Here is a 22,736-nt window from a genome sequence, read left to right as displayed (position 1 = left end):
CTGGAATGCCTTCTGCTAAGAGTATTAAATGATCACACGAACGGGCCATGTGACATTCAAGTGTAGCGTGGTGCAAATAATTTCGGCTCCAACACTTTTGTCGACTGCAAAGCTTTTAATACCACGGGAGTGTTGTAGTATATTTCCGCCCTTAACTGAGTTCCTTAAGGGTAACAACGTCGTCTGGCGAAAGAGCACAATCGGTAACTTCTCCATGAAGGCACCACCACTACGCCTGAAAAAACGATCTAACTGCAGGTATTTATCCGTTGATAGAGCCGAACGACTTTTTCAGCTGTTCACAACCCCGATGAATTCCATGCTTATTACAGGGAAGCACAATATTTCTGTACAAATTACTGAGTCATTCTGCCCTGTAGAAGCAGATTATTAGCGAAGCGGCGGGTATAACACCTTTCAGTAGCTACGTATACCGATTATCAACATGAGACAGCACGGAAGATCCTTTGGAAATTATTCGTTTAGTGCTAGTGTTCCAAATGCCTTTAAAGGTTACCCGGCACGGCCGATGACGGCTGTTATAAGGCTTCTAAAGTGACGAGATGGTCATTTCTATTAGCTCCGTTTCTCGTTTATTCGTCGCGCTACACGCGCTGCATCTTGCCGGCCAGCAGTGCACCCGTGTTCCAAGAAGGCAGGAAGCTCCAACGGCGTCCTGAAATTCGGAATGGGACCCCGGGCTCTTTCCTCATTTTGCCGAAAAACGTTACCATCTCTCTCATTCTCTCTCTCTCTCTCTCTCTCTCTCTCTCTCTCTGAGTGTGACTGACAGTGCAGGTGTTTGTGGTGTCACTGTAAAACTTTGGCGTGTACGATTTGACATATTTTTCTTCCTTTAGGCGCCTTTGACGTTGAGTGGCATGTGCGCGGCTCTGTCGTGTTCATTTGTTTGCTTGTGTTTATAACGTTAGCAATGGATAGGGCACGTCAGCAACAGTTTTCATTCTTGGTCCGTGGACACAGCGCGTCAGAAGGTCATAGGACAAAAGGGCTCGTGCTGGCAATCGTGACGTCGGTGAGCTTGGCTGCAGTGTCGCTGCGCACGTGCCTCTCACGGCTCGGCCGAGGTGCCAAGGTCGGGGTAGCGGAGGCTTGAGCAGGGTTTGCGGTTCTCGGCGTGTTTGGTATGGGGCGCATATTTCTCTGAAACGGCGGGCAAAAATCGTCCAGTTGTGTGATTCTGAAGGTTAAACAGTCCTTGCAGAACATCAACTCCAAAAACAAAAAAAGGCATATATAACACAGAATGGGCATTTCTAGCCACGAAAACCTTCTTTGGCCCATGTCGTCAAAATACGCGCTGAAAAAGCCGATATTTTCAGAGTAGGCACTTATAAGAAGAATAAACCATCGTTTAACATACTCCCCTTCCCTTAGTTCATGTCTATACGGACTCACAATATGGCCTCAAGGAAAAAATAGGCATTTTGCCTAAAGTTCCCGTCTCTATCCATTACGCTCGGTTGGCAATGTACCGCATTTATCAGAGCTTGCACGAGTGCGGCTGCTGCAGTAGGTAGGGATGGTTCCGCTCAGGATACCGCTGGCATAAAACAGGCTAAGGACACCCCGGGCCGTAACCACTTGATAAGTCTTCGTATTGTGGTAGGATGAACGTTCGGCCGCAGTGGGGTCCGTGAATGGCATGGCTGCATCGTTGTCGGTGAACCCCGTGAACGGCGCAGCAACGTGCGCTTTTGCTGCAAGGGAGCTCCTTAATTGAAACGTTCAGTGTGGACGGCTATTACGACCTAGGCTCGAAGGGCACAATCTCAATAGAGCGCGTGGTGACAGCAGCAAGCGTACCGGGCACTGACAACGTGCAGCACTCCGGTACGGGTGGGGGTGATAACTGCCGTGACTGCCCCGCGCGGCGCGTTGGTTGCCTATTGGAAAAGCGCTGCGTGGCCTACAGCGGTGTGTCAGCGAAGCGGTGGCTGTAGACAGGAGCAGGTTACCAGAGGCGTCTCTGAGGCTGCCGCGCCGCCCCACACTAGTACGAGTCGGACTGCTCCCTTAGCTTATTTGCGCAACGCGCTGGTTGTCGGTAATATTGGGGCGGACCATACAGGGTGGTGCGACGATAATTCGACCCTTTACAAATTTTTCTAAGCCAACTGCCACTCCGTTCGCGCTCAAACTTCACACGAACGTCGCATTTTGTGGTCTATTTTGTTGTTCACCGGGAACAATGCAGGTACTTACCTGTTTATTCTGAAAATAAAAACGATTTTCGCCTGTCAGAAAATGGCGCCCGATTTGGATGTGCGAGCGAGCGCAAGTTGAGCTTGGAACGACGGCCTGGTTAGCCTTCATGCCTTCACTTTACCTTTTTTCCTTCAATCCTTCATTACAAAAAAAAATCAATGTAACGGGGTGCGTGCTGCAACTGTTAGTTGTTTTTTACCAAGAAACGATTTTTATGCAATTTCTCAGTTTTGCGAAATTACTCTTTAAATGAATATAGCAATATAAACAGTTTCCAAAATGAATTAACATCTACGGTCATCACAAATAGATGAGCCGGAGTTTGATTGAATTGAAATGTTTTACCTGTTCTGTTCAATGCGTACTGTTTTATTTTGTCGAGTAGAGATGGCTCAGCTGACCCGCATCTTTCAATTCCAACGATACCAAAAACAAGTAAATGGTCGTACATGTTTTGTCCGACAGGAAGGTTTTCGATTACTGATATCTAGAAAAAGACAATCAACCTCAGTTTAGGAAAATCGGTAAGGCGGCTCAAAATACAATAAAGCAAGGTATGATTTCAATTTACACTTTGAAAGAAAGCACAAGGAAGAACTTGTTATGATTGCAAGAAAAAGCACGGAATTTAAATGAGCAAAATGGTTTCAGTAGCACTGGAACAGAACCTGAAACTCTTAAGGAACCTGACCTTAAGATCAAATAATTATTTATAACGCCTCAATGGAAGCATCACGAGAATGAACTCAAATGGTATACAGAGAGAAGAACTGCGTCTTATTCTGGCACAGTGTAGAAAACAGCTCACAAGTCGAAGCGATCTATTTAGAATCTGCGTTATACCGTAATCCAGGACTTAGCCTGTGCAGGTATACCTGATAAAAACAAATTAATTATTGCGTTAAAAAACATTAAGCACGCCTGCAAATTTTTCACATCCCTGTGCTCGATTTTCCGTAACCCTGTAACTTCTGGGAACGATACAAGAGCAGAGAATCGCAAAGGAAAAATAACGCGTGCCGATACTTCGCAACGCTGGCGACCTCTACATAAAAACAACTGTGATAGCGTAACCTAGACAGCCTAGGCGAACGTTCAGGGGGAAACGAGTTTAGACAAACATATTTTTTAAAGTCATAAGAGTCATCCTTTGACGCGCGTGTGCTTGCTCTGAATAGCTGGCGATCTTGAACACTCCTGGTAAAAAAAAACGAATGCGAAGGATATGAATAAACGAAGCCTATCAGGGCAGAGCTTGCGAAAAGCCACCTAATATTTCTTACAGTTAGAACCTCCGGAAATGTTTGATTGTGGAGATCCCGTATCACACGAGAGTGGCAATCAAAAGCAGAGTTCTCGTCCTAGACTGAATCTACGTCGGGCTTGTATGAGGACTGGTGTCTGCCCGCATTCAGCGCAATGATGCAATACCCAACGTATAATCGATGCTTGTGATAGATGAGCGAAGGCAACCTATCGATAGCAAGAAAAACTATGGACAGCTTGTTCGGTAGGCTGTCAGTGGCCGCTTACCGCAAAATTGGAAGCATAGTTTTATTTATTTTCTGCAATTGCAAAACGATGTGTCTATACTATACATTGGTTCACGATTGTAAGCCTTTATTTGAATTATACTAGCAGTAATTGCCTAATCAAGCCATCACGGGTAATTGCCACTGTCGGCGAATAATATGAGCCATCAGGCTTTAGACAAAATATAACTTAAGGCGGAAACACGCACAATTTTATCGAAGGCCAATCTAACAAACTTTGAGAAATGGCCCAAAGCCTTGATGTAGTTGAGATATGAAAACGACGGGACCGTGCGGCCAACGAAAACTCCCGATTCTTGCGTATTGAATTTTATTGTCCTAGAAACCAGTAAGCAAACTATAATACCCCCACACGAAATGGCCCTAATATTTCAGCACGTTTTCGTCTACAAACTCCGTCACCGCTATCACTTCAATGCGTGTTATCTTTAAATCTACGCCTGGGTGTGGTCGCAAGATTGGATTTCACGGTTGTTTGTACGCAGAGTTTATTTCGCCTCGACGCGATGTTCGAGGCCACAGCACAGTAATACCGTAGTAACAAAAGCCTGCACGGCGAGCGTTTATTTTTGATTGCTTCTAGCATCTGACAGCGGTAACCACATTCATGCACTGATCTAAAGGTTCTCCTGATAGCTTCTGGGCTGTAGCATAAACGACAACTTTAAAATGACGAATTATGTCCATTTGCCCAACGCAATACCTAACTTTGTAACTCATTGCAGCGTTTATAGCATGACTCATCTTTTTATAACGCCGTTGGTCCTTAGCATTAAATAAATAAAGAATACCAAAAATAAATAAAAATATAATATTAGCGTGTAGCTCTGGCCGGTGCAAGACAGAAAAATTTACCACATTTTTCCGCGGGGGGAAACCATGGGGTGATGCGACGCATCTGGGCGGTGCTTGTTACGGTTGCGCCGACCATCGCGGTAGCAGACCTGTTAGTCTCCATTCAAATCATCGGTGGCCATCGGATGTCATCGGAGCGGCGGCGGTGGAGCGACTGAGCGGAGCGGCGCAGTTATCGCGTTTATATGTACCGCGCGTTAACGGTGAGGGGAATGAGAGAGAGCAGCGCATGCGCATGTGTGAAACGAGCGCTAACGCGCGCTGACGCACAGCTGGCACGGCGACATGAGCGAGCGCTAACGCACAGATGGCGCTGCGGTGAGAGCGGCGGAGCGCGCAGCTGGCGCGGCGAGGAGAATGGGGGGAGGCGTGCGGACTACGGACGGACGCCGGAGGGGCAAGGCGATTGAAAGAGATGCGTTGCATCTAAAAGGAACATGGAGTGGGTAGAGATGCGTACATTGAGGTCCTGGCGATGTTGACCTCGCAACCAACGCCCTTGACTTAAAGCAGAGAAGTTCCACCCTTATTTAGCGCCGTCCGCTCGTCTATCCCCGCTTACAGCTTGTTTATTTTGCATCATTTTGATGCCACAACCCTTACACACTAAGTGTCGGATTGTTTGCAGCGCAAGACTATCCCATAAGGTGCAGGCGACGCAAAAGGCGCTTTCTCGGGAGCGATATTTGTATTAGTGCCTGCACAAGACCATGAGATCTCATGCGTTTTCAAACCAGTTAGCGCATTGGTGGGGTAGACCTATGCAGTCGGTCATTATAATGGACCTTCTACGTCGGCGTCCTGTCCGAGGGTCGACAAATGCTGTGCAGGCAGGAATGGAGTCAAAAACAATACCCATTTGCCAGCCCGTGAGGTAATTTGTTTCCCGAGTATCCTGCATGTGCCCGGACCCACGAGCGCTCCTTTCAAGGAACGTTCGTGCAGTTGTCCTGGTCACGCCCTAGTGAAACGTTCCGTATAAATCGAATTATCGGAACACGGAATTCATAGGGCGTATCACGCACCCGGGCACACCTAATGTAGATAATCATTTCATAACCAAAAGAACCAAGTGATTTCTCAGAATAGAAACATTTCAAGCAGTTTTCCTTTTTCTGTCCTAATGAATCAGCAGAATATGGTACCATGGCAATATGTATTCCGTGTGCTTTCGTATGCACCATATATATGGAATTCACACGGACCATGATTCAGCGCTTCTGGCAGTCGTGCAGAGGTAAAAATGGTGTCAAATTTTTTTAACGGAACGCCGTACTCCATTACTTGGAGTACGGCGTTCCTTTAATCCACTTAACAACATTAGGGTCTATATTCAGGTGGCTTAGTTTGTGAAGGAGCAGGCTGTGGGGCACTTTATCGAACGCCATACAAAAATCTATAAATATGCAATCAGCCACGGAACCTTATCAAGTACAGAATGAAGGTCGTGTGTGAAGGCTACGAACTGCGTTTCACACGAAAATAATTGTCTAAAGCCGTGTTGCTCAGGTGTAAAAAATGAGAATGATTCAAGAAAACTTGCCAAGTGAGAAGCGATGACGTGTTCAATTATTTTACAAGGGATACTTGTTAACGATATGGGGCGATAGTTCGAAGCGGAATGTTTGTCACCAGATTTATGGAGTGGAATCACTTTTCCTATTCTCCAGTCATCTGGAATCTCCCCAGATTAAAGAGACTGATTAAATATTTTGGACAATATAATGACGGAATAAATTGAGGTGTTTTTAAGCACTTTTGTATTAATATCATCAGGACCACAACTGGAAGACAATTTTAGGCTCTCAATTATGCGTACAATGCCATCAAAATCAAAATTAATAGGATCCATGGGGAAATCAATGTGAGTGTGACAAGCAGGAAGTGACGGGTTAGTACAACTCGGAAATGTTTTTGCAAACGTGTCATTCAGAACGACGGCGCAATCAGCGTTGCTGATTCGGTTTGACTGCAAATCAACAAGAGAAATTGTTGAATCCTCGGTGTCGTTAATCGTACTCCAGAATTTTTCAGGGTTTTTGGAAAACAGTTCAGGTAGTGTAACATTCATAAACTTGTGTTTTGATTCCTTTAAAGCTTTCTTATAAGTACGTACGACATCCTTTAGTGCTGACCAGTGCTCCAATTTACCAGACCGCTTTGCTCTGATGAAGAAACGTCTTTTTTTGTTAGCAAGGCGTTTTAATGCACGGCTGAACCATGGAAACTGGCGGTTAGTGGTAATGATCTTTTGTGGAATATGTTGTTTAATTAAATTGCGAATGGTACTTTTAAACATGTGCCAATTTTCAGTGACCGATCGCTCGTCGAAACCAACAAGAAATTCATCCAGAAAAGTCTTCAGACCATCATTAATGGCGGAAAAGTTAGCCTTTCTGTAATCGTGAATAACCTTAGAATTATTACGGGACAAGCGAGTTGGAAAATTCAAGATCATGTGTATTACGGAGTGATCGCTTATTTTCGGTAAGTAGCTGATGTTGGTGACAAGATCGGGAGCTGTTGTTAACAATAAATCAAGTATGTTAGACGTGGAATCCGTTATTCTTGTTGCCTGATCGATAACCTGAGTAAAGGAAAAGGTTGAGCAGAGTGCCACAAAATTTGATGATTCGCATGTTTCTTCACTTGAGATAGCGGGTGACTCCCAGTTAACATCGGGAAAATTAAAGTCACCAAAAATAAATATCTGCTGATTAGGAAACTTTGTATGAATGGTGTTAAGGGTGTCGTGAAGATCGTTACAAAAACCTAGTGGCGTAGACGGCGGGCGATAACATACACAGATTAGAAACTTGGTAAAGTTACAGATATCTGAACGCAAGTGAATTCAAGATTTGTAGCGATATTGACTCGTGAACATTCTAAATTGTGGTTCACAGCAACTAAGACACCACCGCCACGCTTCGAGGAGCGATCGCATCGGAATCGATTGTAGCACGTTTGAGCAGAAAAAATTTCACTGTCACGTACAGATCCATTCAACCAAGTCTCAGCTAATACAATATTGTCAGCGGCAGTAGTGTCAGCAGCACAAGAAATAGAATCGTGATTACGAACTACACTTCTTATGTTAGTGAAAAGAACTGAAATGTTACTTGGCGTCCGCGGCGAGTTATGTGGACGGACGGCGAGCTATTCTGGGGAAGCATGTGGAAAAAGCGTTGAATGCTCAGCTTTGGGGGCACTACGATATCTAATTTTTTCCTTTACTTCACCGGTTACTTCGCAATACTCGTAACACTTATCGTTTAAGATGAGCTTATTATAGCGGAGCTTGAACTTTTCATCCGGCGCTGAGCGTTTCGCAAAATCGACTAGCATTTAACGCGCATGTCGGGTAGCTGGCGAGAAGTCTTCACTGATTGCGATGTCTGATTCTTTAAGTTTGGTTTTCGCGCACAGAACCTTTTCTTTTGTTTTGTAGTTAGCAAACTTCACTATGATTGGTCGTGCTTGGTCGCGATGCGGTGTGTCAACCCTGTGAGCACGAGCGATATCGTTATCGACAAGATTATTCGACCTTTGGTTAAGGACAATCTTCTTCACTTTATTCTCTGAGTCCGCCCATGTTTCCGATGGGTGATCAGGCACATTAAAAAATACAAGGTTGTCGCTTCTAGCTCTATCCTCTAAATCTGACAAACGTGCTTTTAACAAAACGTTTTTGTTTTGAAGGCTACTAATTGTTTCTTGTACTGTTGTTAGGTCTTCAGCATGCGCTTCCAGAACTTCCAACCTGCTTTTCATGGAGCCTAACCTCTCAGATATGCTAGTGACCGTCGCGTTCAGTTCGGCGTGCTTCGACGTTAAGCTTCCGATGGAATCAAGTATGCGCACCTGACCCTCCTCAATCAACGTTGAACGGGCTGTGAGGTCGCGCAGCATTGTTATAACAACATCGTTCGTTGGCTCAGGTGGTGCTTCTGATGCCTGCCCCGCGCCCTGGTGAGTTTTGTTAGGCCCCGGGTTAAGCTCACCGGTACCCCTGGTACCCCGATAGTAACAGTTTCAATACATCAAAGCACTCATTTACATGTTGTAAGAGCACTTGTGGGCATGGGAATACAACAAGAAATGCGTTATTGGAGCGTTTAGAAGGTGCTTCACTAACCTGTAACAGGCAGAGACGAAAAACATTTGTGAGCCGCATCGTAGCGTTGCTCCCATGCCCACTGAAGTGGCACGGCTGGCGCGATGTGCTTATATCGGGCGGCGTTGATGACGTAATTAAAGATGTCCAGGGTGATCCAGAGGGAGCCACAGGGACTTGCGTCAGCGTGGTCTCCCATGGCATGTCGGAGCACAAGTCATGTAGCGCAGGTTCGGGGACGATCGGCGTTGCAGGAGAAGCGTCACGGGAAAGACACTCGGTCAAACCGACAGCGCATGCGTTGAAAACGGACGGCAACTGTAACAGGCAGAGACGAAAAACATTTGTGAGCCGCATCGTAGCGTTGCTCCCATGCCCACTGAAGTGGCACGGCTGGCGCGATGTGCTTATATCGGGCGGCGTTGATGACGTAATTAAAGATGTCCAGGGTGATCCAGAGGGAGCCACAGGGACTTGCGTCAGCGTGGTCTCCCATGGCATGTCGGAGCACAAGTCATGTAGCGCAGGTTCGGGGACGATCGGCGTTGCAGGAGAAGCGTCACGGGAAAGACACTCGGTCAAACCGACAGCGCATGCGTTGAAAACGGATGGCAACTGTAACAGGCAGAGACGAAAAACATTTGTGAGCCGCATCGTAGCGGAGCTCCCATGCCCACTGAAGTGGCACGGCTGGCGCGATGTGCTTATATCGGGCGGCGTTGATGACGTAATTAAAGATGTCCAGGGTGATCCAGAGGGAGCCACAGGGACTTGCGTCAGCGTGGTCTCCCATGGCATGTCGGAGCACAAGTCATGTAGCGCAGGTTCGGGGACGATCGGCGTTGCAGGAGAAGCGTCACGGGAAAGACACTCGGTCAAACCGACAGCGCATGCGTTGAAAACGGATGGCAACTGTAACAGGCAGAGACGAAAAACATTTGTGAGCCGCATCGTAGCGTTGCTCCCATGCCCACTGAAGTGGCACGGCTGGCGCGATGTGCTTATATCGGGCGGCGTTGATGACGTAATTAAAGATGTCCAGGGTGATCCAGAGGGAGCCACAGGGACTTGCGTCAGCGTGGTCTCCCATGGCATGTCGGAGCACAAGTCATGTAGCGCAGGTTCGGGGACGATCGGCGTTGCAGGAGAAGCGTCACGGGAAAGACACTCGGTCAAACCGACAGCGCATGCGTTGAAAACGGATGGCAACTGTAACAGGCAGAGACGAAAAACATTTGTGAGCCGCATCGTAGCGGAGCTCCCATGCCCACTGAAGTGGCACGGCTGGCGCGATGTGCTTATATCGGGCGGCGTTGATGACGTAATTAAAGATGTCCAGGGTGATCCAGAGGGAGCCACAGGGACTTGCGTCAGCGTGGTCTCCCATGGCATGTCGGAGCACAAGTCATGTAGCGCAGGTTCGGGGACGATCGGCGTTGCAGGAGAAGCGTCACGGGAAAGACACTCGGTCAAACCGACAGCGCATGCGTTGAAAACGGATGGCAACTGTAACAGGCAGAGACGAAAAACATTTGTGAGCCGCATCGTAGCGTTGCTCCCATGCCCACTGAAGTGGCACGGCTGGCGCGATGTGCTTATATCGGGCGGCGTTGATGACGTAATTAAAGATGTCCAGGGTGATCCAGAGGGAGCCACAGGGACTTGCGTCAGCGTGGTCTCCCATGGCATGTCGGAGCACAAGTCATGTAGCGCAGGTTCGGGGACGATCGGCGTTGCAGGAGAAGCGCCACGGGAAAGACACTCGGTCAAACCGACAGCGCATGCGTTGAAAACGGATGGCAACTGTAACAGGCAGAGACGAAAAACATTTGTGAGCCGCATCGTAGCGTTGCTCCCATGCCCACTGAAGTGGCACGGCTGGCGCGATGTGCTTATATCGGGCGGCGTTGATGACGTAATTAAAGATGTCCAGGGTGATCCAGAGGGAGCCACAGGGACTTGCGTCAGCGTGGTCTCCCATGGCATGTCGGAGCACAAGTCATGTAGCGCAGGTTCGGGGACGATCGGCGTTGCAGGAGAAGCGTCACGGGAAAGACACTCGGTCAAACCGACAGCGCATGCGTTGAAAACGGATGGCAACTGTAACAGGCAGAGACGAAAAACATTTGTGAGCCGCATCGTAGCGTTGCTCCCATGCCCACTGAAGTGGCACGGCTGGCGCGATGTGCTTATATCGGGCGGCGTTGATGACGTAATTAAAGATGTCCAGGGTGATCCAGAGGGAGCCACAGGGACTTGCGTCAGCGTGGTCTCCCATGGCATGTCGGAGCACAAGTCATGTAGCGCAGGTTCGGGGACGATCGGCGTTGCAGGAGAAGCGTCACGGGAAAGACACTCGGTCAAACCGACAGCGCATGCGTTGAAAACGGATGGCAACTGTAACAGGCAGAGACGAAAAACATTTGTGAGCCGCATCGTAGCGTTGCTCCCATGCCCACTGAAGTGGCACGGCTGGCGCGATGTGCTTATATCGGGCGGCGTTGATGACGTAATTAAAGATGTCCAGGGTGATCCAGAGGGAGCCACAGGGACTTGCGTCAGCGTGGTCTCCCATGGCATGTCGGAGCACAAGTCATGTAGCGCAGGTTCGGGGACGATCGGCGTTGCAGGAGAAGCGTCACGGGAAAGACACTCGGTCAAACCGACAGCGCATGCGTTGAAAACGGATGGCAACTGTAACAGGCAGAGACGAAAAACATTTGTGAGCCGCATCGTAGCGTTGCTCCCATGCCCACTGAAGTGGCACGGCTGGCGCGATGTGCTTATATCGGGCGGTGTTGATGACGTAATTAAAGATGTCCAGGGTGATCCAGAGGGAGCCACAGGGACTTGCGTCAGCGTGGTCTCCCATGGCATGTCGGAGCACAAGTCATGTAGCGCAGGTTCGGGGACGATCGGCGTTGCAGGAGAAGCGTCACGGGAAAGACACTCGGTCAAACCGACAGCGCATGCGTTGAAAACGGATGGCAACTGTAACAGGCAGAGACGAAAAACATTTGTGAGCCGCATCGTAGCGTTGCTCCCATGCCCACTGAAGTGGCACGGCTGGCGCGATGTGCTTATATCGGGCGGCGTTGATGACGTAATTAAAGATGTCCAGGGTGATCCAGAGGGAGCCACAGGGACTTGCGTCAGCGTGGTCTCCCATGGCATGTCGGAGCACAAGTCATGTAGCGCAGGTTCGGGGACGATCGGCGTTGCAGGAGAAGCGTCACGGGAAAGACACTCGGTCAAACCGACAGCGCATGCGTTGAAAACGGACGGCAACTGTAACAGGCAGAGACGAAAAACATTTGTTAGCCGCATCGCAGCGTTGCTCCCATGCCCACTCTCTTTAATTAATTATAACAAATTAATTATTATAACAAATTAATTCATCTAGGCGGACATCTCCTGATGTCAGAGCAGTGAACTTACATTGAGCAAACAGTTGTACGACTACGTCTTCTTTCTTTACTGAAACCTATTATACTCCGTTCTTACGTTCAAGCATTCCAGGTCATCCTTGGGTCCAATTCCAGAAAGCATGAGAAGCTGCGGCGATCCGATGGCGCCTGCAGACAGAATAACTTCCCGCCTTGCCGTCGCATTTTTCGTTACATTTTTGTGAACGTACTCAACCCCTACTGCCGCTTTGCCATCGAACAGCACCTATAGAATAGAATAACACAATATAAACATTGTTAACACGTATATCTTCAAACTACTACACTAAGTGATGCAAAGTCTACTGCATTTTAAAAATATCTGTGAACAGTTTTTAGCGACATTTTATGGTCCCTGTTCAGTAGATGTCTTACCCTTGTGACGTGTGAGTGAAGAGAAATGTAAAGATTTGGTCTGCAGCGAACCGAGTCGTTAAGAAATGCACGGCTTGAGCTCCACCGTTCACCATCCTTTGCGTTCCTCTGCACCCGTGAGAAACCTAAAAGAAAAAAAACCTTATTAAAAAAATTGGGCTTTTCTGCTCACTTCACTGCCAATGTCGTCGAAAGAGGACACTCTTCCGTCTTTTCTGCCACGTAAATGGCACTTCTCTTTTTCCCTCCCCACCTCTCATGCACTTCCCTTCCCGTCTGGCTCCTCCCACGATAAACACGGTAGACGTTTGCTCAAGTCAATTCAAAATTCAATCGTTCCAGCGCTCCCGCGCATTCTACATCAACCTTCAATTAGTGTTAGACTTCTAGGAATACCGAGACAGGGCGCGTTCGGTATTTTGGGGGCAAAGCATTGTTTTAAATGCGTATTTTTTAAAATCGTTCTACCGCTAATGTCAAGCAGCGATGCTGTTTTATATAAGGTACAAGTACTACTTATGCAATAATGGTTTGCCTTATGCATGGCTCGCGTTTATTTCATGGAAAATGTTGACAAGTATAAACATCGCAACCACATTTCATCATCATCATCATCATGACCATCATCATCACCAGCCTATCTACGCCCACTGCAGGGCAAAGGCCTCTCCCATTATCCTCAATTACCCCGGTCCAATGCTAACTGCGACCAATTTATCCCCACAGACGTCTTGATCATATATGCCCATCTAACTTTCTGTCGCCCCCTTCCACGCTTGCTTTCTCTAGGGATCCACTCTGTTACCCTTAATGACCAACGGTTATCTTACCTTTGCATTACATGCCCTGCCTACGTCCATTTCTCAGTAATATGTTCTTAATATGCCACCAGATTTATTCATTTGGAAATGTTCTGCCTATATGAAAGAAATCTTCAAAAATTGTTTTACATTTTCGCCTGACAGTGTGGCATAGGTGATTCTCCAGTGTAATATATGTTCCACTACTTTCTGTATATAGCTATACATGTGGGCTTGTATGAGTGTCATACAGCATTCCCCACGCTGCGCCTGGCTAGTGTGGTTTTTCTGGCCATTGTCAGTGTCTTCATAAATATCTGTAGGCGATGTTCATGAGTGTTCTGCATCGCGTACTTTTTGTGTAAGGTTTTGTGTCTATTGTCAAATAAACTTTTTTCTAAAAAGCAGGCGGTCATGCAGACTGACCAATAATTTCCCGTTGATATATTATCACAGAAAAAGACTATCGTCTTCAACATTTTTCCCTATTAAGCAGATTAGACTCTAAAGGTAATAATAACATACACTGTGCCTTCGAATATTTGTTCACAATGACGTTTAGAAATTCCGGCGCACGTTAAAGATCCCCAGGTGGTCAAAATTAATCCGGAGCACTCAACATACGGCCTGCCTTATCGCCTGCGTTGCGTCGACACGTTAAAGACTACCATCAACGTTTAGAAATTCACTGGTTCTCTCCCGATAATTTCGTTCGCAGCAAATCAGGTGATCACCAGCCTGGTTGTACGCCCTTGTACGTTTATGCATGAGTTCTCATGGTCTACTCCTGGTCTTAGATGCTGTCTCCTTTAAGGTCGTAAAATACAAAAGGGGCGGCTTTTAGGACCTTATCACCGGCTTACAAAACCCAAGATAATTTTGGTTATCTTTCAACGCTACGCAACCGCAGGAAATGCAGTTTCCGTACTGTTTAGGCACGTTCAAGGCAAATTTGTTTGATAACCACAATCCAAGCCTTGCTTCGTATGAACGTACACAAAAAGCTCATAGAAGCATTTACAATTTCTTGAAAAGAAAGGTTGTGGTGAAAAGAACAGTTTGCTTACGACTTTGAAATCAAAAAATATTTTTATAATATTTGTTAGCTTCTGCCGACTTATTTCTTCGTGGTGCGCTATTTCTCCGACTACACGATACTACATGTGGGCAGTAAATATCCTTTAGTTTCTTGTAAGCGCCCTGTAGTCAACTTATTCGCTCTTCAGTCTTATTTCTAGGCGGCGTGTTTGTTGCAAGAAAGGAAAGGTGCGCATGCTCATAAAGCGTCTGATATGACTTCTTGTGGAATACTTCACACTGAATTTCATATCAGACCAGACCATCAGCTACACGCCCTCCACCTAACTAAAACTATGAGAATCGCTGACCAATTATGTTTTATACGTGTAACGTTCGCAAAAGGCAACAGCCCTCGGTTAACACTCTCCACAACTTTTTATTACCAAAATAAGAACAATCCAAACAGGTCACAATTTCACGGGATCGGTATTCCCTCCCTTGAGAGTCTCGGAAAGGGCAGCGATATCGCTCTCGGATACACTCATAACGCCAATCTCAACGTAATCAAGAACACGTCACAAGGTTTTTGGAGTAAATGCTATGCTGCTCCCTTTCAGACGCGGCCATAACAGTAGGAAGTCTCGCCTCCTTCCTGAGGAGGTTTCCAAACGTAGGGAATTCGCAGAGCCAGCCTTGTCACCCGAGTTGCTATTTCATAGGGTGTTTCAGCAAGCTGTCCTGCATACGCACATGCTTATTAGACCCCTGCGGTGTCGACACAGCCACTAAGCATGGCTTCCGACGGTACAGAGGCTTTCTTTGGTCCTTTGTTCACCGTCACATTTCGGCTTCCACTCAACCCTGAATAACGCATACCCAGCGTTGTGGAGATTTCGTACGGCTAAGGAGTTCTGGAAGTCGTTGGTTCGGGCGCGCACAAAACAAGACGAGATGAGAAGAAAGAACACTATCAGTACGACATAAAGAGACGTTAAAACTATATGGCATTAGCCGTAAGTGCGCGACGGGGCAGGTGTTGTATTTCATTAAATACTCCATGACAGTGTCCTACGCAAGGTTTCTTCCTAGGGTGAGGGAACCTACAAGAAACAAACCCAGCAGAAATGAAATATCTAAATAAACACTACGAAGGCCAAAACACACTTGAAACATTATGTATAATCCTAACCCTCCCAAAGTGGTTGTCCAGCGAAGCTGCTGCCCAACCAGCGCACCTTGTGGGACAGCGGGAGTACATATGCTTAATGGGTTTGCAGCAACAGTAGCGGAATTGGTTCGCGGCCAAGGCCTAAACCAAAAAAGATCTGTAACTTATTGGTGGACGAATTAGGCCGTTTTGGCATTTGAGCTTGGAGTTGTCCGGGAGAAAAGCAAGAAACCAATCTTTGTCGTGTTTCCGCGTCTCCGCCAAAGTCTCGGCCATGTAAAGTGTGTGAAGGTGTTGATGTCTGTTTTCGACTTGCAAGCGGGGGGGGGGGGGGGGTGGAAGACTGAATAGTAGTAGAAAATGTTTATGCGAGCCGCTGAAGCGCAAGTGGGTCTGCAGGAAAGGAATCTATTGTGATGATCATGCAGCCTTCGCTCTGGAGACCAGGAGTTGCTGGTGGTCCAGATGGCTGCTGGTCAACACGTTCTCCTAAAGCTCAGAGGCGGGTAGGGGAAATGGAAGAAGTGGTGATTTGGGTTTTGTTCGCCCTCTATAAGGATGTGAAGAATGGTTCCGGGTTGTGAACACAACTGGCATTCGGCAGAAGATTGCGTAGAGTAGATACGATAGAGACGGATTGCGTGAGATGGCAACTTCGTTACTTGTGTTTAAAAACCAACATCCGGAAAGTCTGCGTCATTGGTCTCTGGCTGCAACCTCAGCGACCATGTCCGCTAAGCCCTGTCGCGTTTCGTGATGTTTGGGACTAGCACAAAAGCGAAAGTGCCGTAGAAAAATTGGCCAATACATCTCGGGAAATGCACAAGTATTTGGGAATGTATAACTGTGAAAGAAAGGAGGTTCGCGCGAGAAAAATTGTGGTATACATTGTCCTACAAACCTCAAAGGTATTTTCGGCTCTGTGGGTATCTACCGCTTTGTCAATATATCACTGGCCTGAACTAAAAATTACGACGGCATCTAAGCGCTAATTAGTATATAGTGATTTCGAGCCCATTACTCCGAGCCCATCACCGAACGCGTATTATATTTCAATTATCCTTTCGCTTCCCATAATTGTCTTTTTTCTCAGTTACCAGCAAAAGCGCGCTTCCGCATCCCCAAGCAACAAGTGCAATTACCGGATACGTTGTTTGCTACCTTTCTTATGCTACTTGTGTAATTTGCATAGTGAAATAACTCATGCAGGCCTTTGTCTATGTCTCTATCAGATGTGTGCATTTGACTGGCCCTTAAGGATTCACCAGATGTACCTTTAGCCGCCGAATTTAACGAGGTCTGGTAATCCTTGGAATGATTCCATTCTCGCGGAGCGGGGGTCTTCGTTTGGAATACCGCCGAAACTCAAATTAATTTATCTTCCTATTCAACTCAATTACCGAGGTTTTACCCTTCGAAATACCGGAATTTTAGATGCCGTCTGGGGTTTAAACGTGCCACCTTCTTTTTGGTGCAACGAGTTTTGTAATGATGTCCCATTAAAATTTCCGGGGAAAGCGTTGAATTCACTCACTCACGGGCGGATACGTGCTGCAAAGCCTAATAGTGCGCACTTGTGGGTACTGCATGACTGACGAGTAAAGCGCAAAACTCACGCGAAGAACGACGAGATACAACAGAGACATGCGCTACTTCCAACTGCCATTTATTATTTAATTTCTTTCGTTGATTGTAGGGTTTAACGTGCCGACGCAACGCAAGTGATGAGGCGCGCTGTATTTGGAGGGTAGCTCCGGATTAGTTTTGATCACCTGGGGATCTCTAACATGCGCCGAAGTCTCGAAAGCACGGGCGTTTGACAGTTATTATTTAAAACGTCCATATATATACACTAAACGTGCGCCCACAAGCTCCAAATTACCCTATTCAGCGCATATAACCATTTCTTGTGTGATCACAGCTCGGGCTCATACGTACAGCTAATAATAAGCAGCAACCAACGACTTTGTTTCACGTGGTACGCTAAATGAAAACAAAAAAAGAACAAAAACAAAAAAAACGAAACAAAACCACGCTCGCTCGCTCCCCCCACACACACACGCAAACACACAAAATCCGAAAGCAGGGTGCGGTCGATTTGGAATCGCTGAGAGCCAACGTATTAAATTTTCTTAGCCGGTAAACTCAACGACGGCATGCTCATGCAAGTGTCCACCATGTGAACTATTTCACCCTCTTCAATTCTTGCGGGATTTTTTGCTTTGCGATTTTCACAGTATCGTCAAAGCAAGGTGCGCATTTGCACCTCCGGCAATGTTCACTATGCTACCCTGTGTTCCCATGATTCACTTTTCGTTGATGCTCGTGCACGCGCAAGATCAAGCACCGGGATGTTCGTCGTACGTATTTGTGACCGCATGTTAGAGGGATAACATACATAACATTTTCGGCGCACGCGACGAACTTGTTACTGTGGTTGCTGCTGCTGCAGCTCTCCTTGTGCGTTTGCTCGGGGAAGTTGCTTCGCAAAGTTTTGAAGGCTTTTTGGGTGCTGAAAAAAAAAAACACTTTAACATTGCTGCGTACGTAGGGTAAGGGGTGTACGTAAAGAACAACAGCGATTTTTCCTGCGACTTGCTCCTTCGTGTTAACATCAGGCTGTTCGTTTCTCAACGAGCGCTTCACATCACCCATGAGCTTGCTCGCCTGAGAAGTAACAAATTGCGGGTATACGCGGCCTTGTCTGAGCGGGATACCTGCGCTCTCAGACTATGCTCGCACTTATGAAGGCAAGACTTGCATAGAGCCTTTTTCAGGGACAGGTTGGCAATTCCACGTTTCACTGGTTTGAAGTGGCCGTAAGATTGCGATAGCAGGGGCTTCATTAGAGGCGCATAGTTCCAGCAAACATGTGTGGGGGAAAAAAAGGCGGAAATCCAGGGATCTTACACTGTTGCATTCAGGTGGACGCTTGCATAAGCATGCCGGCGTTGAGTTTATCGGATAAGGAAATTGAATATCTTGCTTGGATATACTTCCAAATCGACCGCCCCCTGCTTTCTGTCTGTCTTTGAGTGTTTTTTTTTTTGGGGGGGGGGGGAGCGATTGTGGTTTTGTTTTTTCTATTTCTTTTTGTGTTTTTGTTGTTGCTTTTGTTTGTTTTTGTTTAATGTACCACGTTTTTGTTTAATATACCACGTAATGTACCAATAATATCCGTCTATCGTTCATTAAAATGGTAATACGTATATTATTCATATGAAAAACGCCTATTCATAAAAAAGGTCAAAACATGCTGTCTCTCCATCACGCTGTGCCTGGCAATAAATAAGAACTCGTGATTGACACGAAAAATAAAAGTTCTTTAAAGCGAACGCGTGTGTAATTCTTACTTGATGCGTTTGCACCATTGTAGTCTCCATTGCTGAAGCCGAGCTCCTTGCCTGCATCCATAAAGAGCATGGACGCCTTTGTGGTGTCGCTCGGAAAGCTCACAGGGACTTCACCTTCATGTCCTCGGAACTCTGCGAAAAAGACAACGCATGCGATTTTGACATACAATCTCATATTTTTGTATTGTAGCAAAAAATAATGATGGATTTTGATGAGAAAATCAAACCTTCATTTCCATAAATAAGACATTTTACTGTTACATCCACAATCAGACTTTTATGTTATGGCAGCTTTGTTTTTAACTAAATAGAAATAAGAACTGTCTGTACTGTATATATTGTCACGTACAGAGCGACTACGCAGGTTCCCTCAGGGAACAAAATTTCCTTGGAGCCAACCTGTGCTCTGCTAAGAACTCAAAACACAAGTGGCCACGGAGCAGTCAACAACGTGACGTGCATAGACGGTGTCACCGAATCGAATGCCGCGGTGTCTGCCATGCGCGCCCTGTTTCCGCGCTATTCTTCCTGGAACCATTGAATCAGATCTAGAGGAAAAATGAATAATAACAGTCTTGTCTAGTTACTACAGGGCAATGCACTGTCCCTTTCAAATAACATTGCTTGTGTGACACACGAAAGAAGAATAAATTGAATGCACTTATGTGGCCGCGAGGGAATGAAGGTAGGACTATGCAACACAGCCGGGACTAGCAAACTGAGTTTAACATCCACGTGCTTAACAGGCGCTTTTTTTTTTTTTTTTGAAATGAGCCATATCTATAACCGAAACTAAGTCAGTGACAAGAAAAACTATGCAACAGCCTCCTCGAAAAGGAGTTGGCAAGAAAATAAGGTGAGATAACACTCTCAAAACGTGTTAGAACTTCACATGTCATATCGAAAATTAGCCAGATCCTGCCGTGGCGCGGATCAAAATGATCCAAATCAATTTAACCAGTAGAGTTTGCTTTTGGCGTGACTGTTCGGACTGCTGCTTAGGTGCTTGCAGGAGTTTTCTTTTTCTCAGCTATTTTGTCATAACTTTAGACGGCAGTTGAGTGATCGGCGAAAAATCTATCCCCAGACGTCGACGACAAAGTCAACAGAAGAAGTAAACGAAATAAAACTGAGAGATGTGAAACAATAGTTTTTTCTCGTCCGCACCGTCCGCACGGACTAAATCAAGTTTTTGTTTTTACTCACATCGTTACCATTATAGCGCATAACTAAATAGCCGGCACTTACAGGCCCTGCCCGATCTTCCCTCCCCCCCACCCCTCTCCCGCCCTCGGTGGGTACGAGCCACTTCATTAACGTGAGGAAAAAAATATGAGCAGCCTACCCGTGAAGCATTTTGGAAATTTATGGCAAGAAAATTGAGAGCTTCCTTACTTCATGAGTATTTTCAGGCGTGCCAAAGAAATTATCCTACTAAAGTACACAAAAACAGCTGCTAAAGCTGCCAAGGGGACTCACCTTCTCTTCATGTATATAGGTCTACTTTTCTGGACGCCCTGTTGCATAAGTCTAATGCCTTTTCCGGCAAAAACTCCACAGCCCCATAGTTGAAAGTCAATTTTAATTACGTTTTATGGAAGTGCAGCATAAACTTCAGTGTTTCAATTTATTACCAGCCAAATCCAAACTTATCATCCTAATATCGATCAAACTCACAGAATAATTTTTAATTACTTGCGGCCATAAACTTCGTCTAGCTGACATGTAAAAGATATCATATTACAGCTTTGACAGCGTTGCATATCGGTCCGGTAACAAACTTTTGCTGTTTCCTTAAATTCGCGGTAGGCGGATTAGGCTGAATTTGAGGAAAAGCTCCTCATGTATACCACAACCCGTCGGCACGTGGGTAACAAAGAAAAGAAGGTAGACTAAATAGCATTCCCTCTAAGCGCAAGAAGCCACATACAGATGAATCGTCACCAAGAAACGATATTTCTTTAGAAGATAAAGGTGTCGACACAACGCATTCACTCATGGGCCGCACGCGCACATTCTCTGGTTTCTTTATTAACCTGCGTGAGCAAATCACGCTTCCTGTATATCACCCGGGTTTCGTTTAGCATTATGTTCTATTTTAGTCCTAATGATTTTTCTTCTAATTCAGATTTATGTTTTATGCCTTCCTGTATTCAACGTAAATTACCGCTGGAGCTATTCAGCTTACAATGTATGAGGGAAATATAATGCACCTATGCTCACCCATTGATGGTGTCTAGGTACCATTTAGCCTACCTTCTCGAAACGTTTTTAATGAGAAGTATTTAGATCAAATTGGTGAAAATTTACATCGACATCTGCAGGGGTTCTCTTGTTTTCATTGATTAGTTTGCTTAATTTTACAGCTAAGTTAATCCACTGGTTTGGTTACGAAAGGAAGATCGATGACATGCGTGGATAAAATAGTGTCGAACATTAGGAAAACATCAAAAGGTGGCGGAAGGTTCAAAACCAACCAAGCCTAAAGTAGCTGTTGGCTGGGGTATAAGGTATTAGTAGGGATAAATGTACGAGACATCAGTAGGGACAGATAAAAATGCATGCATTGCTCCTTTTTCAGATTTAGGATATTCATCTTTTCTCTTACGCCGTTTCTCGGCCGCGTGCACGCACCGTGCGAACGATGCTTTGCGTCGTTTCTCCGTCCTAGACAGCTTCAACCAGATTTAGAAACCAGGATGCGAGGGTGTAACACAAAACTAGCGGGGGCGCACGCTCGCGAGGCCGACTATTTACCATGCACCTGAAAAGTACCCAAGATTTTTCGGTGCACAGCCGCCTTTTTTTTCACCCGCATACCTTGCGCCATTTCGCGTGGAGCGTGAAGTGCACCCTGCACCACATAATGCACTCGCCCTGTGGCCGTCCACCGTCCCTCGACAGATACAAGCGCACTACCCACCAAACACCTCACGCAGCGCTTCCAATATATCTGGTACTCCACTGCTTGTTCTGCGCAGTGTGCCACCCACCCCCCACCTCCCATTTCCTACCCCCCCTCCAGCATACCCGCTCGTCATGGTCTCGTGTTGGGCACCTTGCCTTAAACCGCACGAGCAACTCAATGTTCCTGGGGGATCAGGCTAGCTGACCACAGTTAAAAAAAATTGGCCGCCTATCTGCTCCTTTCTTTGCAAATGTCGGCAAAAGACGATAGTCTTTGTCGACATTTGCCAAGTAAATGCCTCCCTTCTATTTCCCGCTCACCTCTCATGTTGTCCCTCTTGCGTCGCGCTCCTCCCAATGTAGACACAGTAAAGGTTTGCTCAAGTCAATTTAAATTTACCGCGTTCCACTGCTCCAGGCCGGGTGCTTCGATGCCAGCACTGACGTATGGCGGAGACAGGCATGAATTGATACGGCCTACTTCAACGTTTATAGACGCGTGTTGCCCTAGTCCACGTGCGTTCCAAGCAGAACGTGAAACCTATCTAATGACCCGCCGCGATGGCTCAGTGGCTAAGGCGTTGCGCTGCTGAGCACGAGGTCGTGGGTTCGATTCCCGGCCGCGGCGGCCGCTTTTCTGATGGAGGCGAAAAGCAAAAACGCCCGTGTGTACGAGATTTCGGCGCACGTTAAAGATCCCCAGGTGGTCAAAATTAATCCGGAGCCAGTAAAGTACGTTGTTGGGCTAGTTGGTGCATGTCCGTCCCGTTGACGGGACGGATGCGTTGGCGCATCCGTCCCGTCCTTCTTCGTGCTCGTGTTGTGTATTTTTTAGCGCCTTTTTCAAGTAGAGTAATCCGGAGCCCCCCACTACGGCGCGCCTCATCGCCTGCGTTGCGTCGGCGCGTTAAACCCC

At 46.6% G+C, this 22,736-nt stretch overlaps 1 protein-coding gene across 1 annotated transcript in view; it reads right to left on the bottom strand.

Annotated features, from left to right (window-relative positions):
* The window catches only part of LOC144172495 (alcohol dehydrogenase [acceptor]-like), a 132,676-nt gene that overhangs the window by 89,974 nt on the left and 19,966 nt on the right, over positions 1–22,736 (bottom strand). Inside the window, exons 4-7 of the mRNA XM_077701188.1 lie at positions 18,914–19,045; positions 12,573–12,697; positions 12,256–12,423; positions 2,575–2,716 (exon numbers count right to left, since the gene is read on the bottom strand). Of these exons, the coding sequence (XP_077557314.1) occupies positions 2,575–2,716; positions 12,256–12,423; positions 12,573–12,697; positions 18,914–19,045 (567 nt within the window). The remainder of the gene's footprint in view (positions 1–2,574; positions 2,717–12,255; positions 12,424–12,572; positions 12,698–18,913; positions 19,046–22,736) is intronic.

This window comes from Haemaphysalis longicornis, unplaced genomic scaffold, assembly GCF_048455015.1.
Source record: "Haemaphysalis longicornis isolate Haplotype H1 unplaced genomic scaffold, Haemaphysalis longicornis Haplotype H1 scaffold_23, whole genome shotgun sequence".
NCBI lineage: Eukaryota > Metazoa > Arthropoda > Arachnida > Ixodida > Ixodidae > Haemaphysalis > Haemaphysalis longicornis.
The sequence above is the reverse complement of the archived record's forward strand: the minus strand, read 5'-3'. Positions and strand labels throughout refer to the sequence as shown.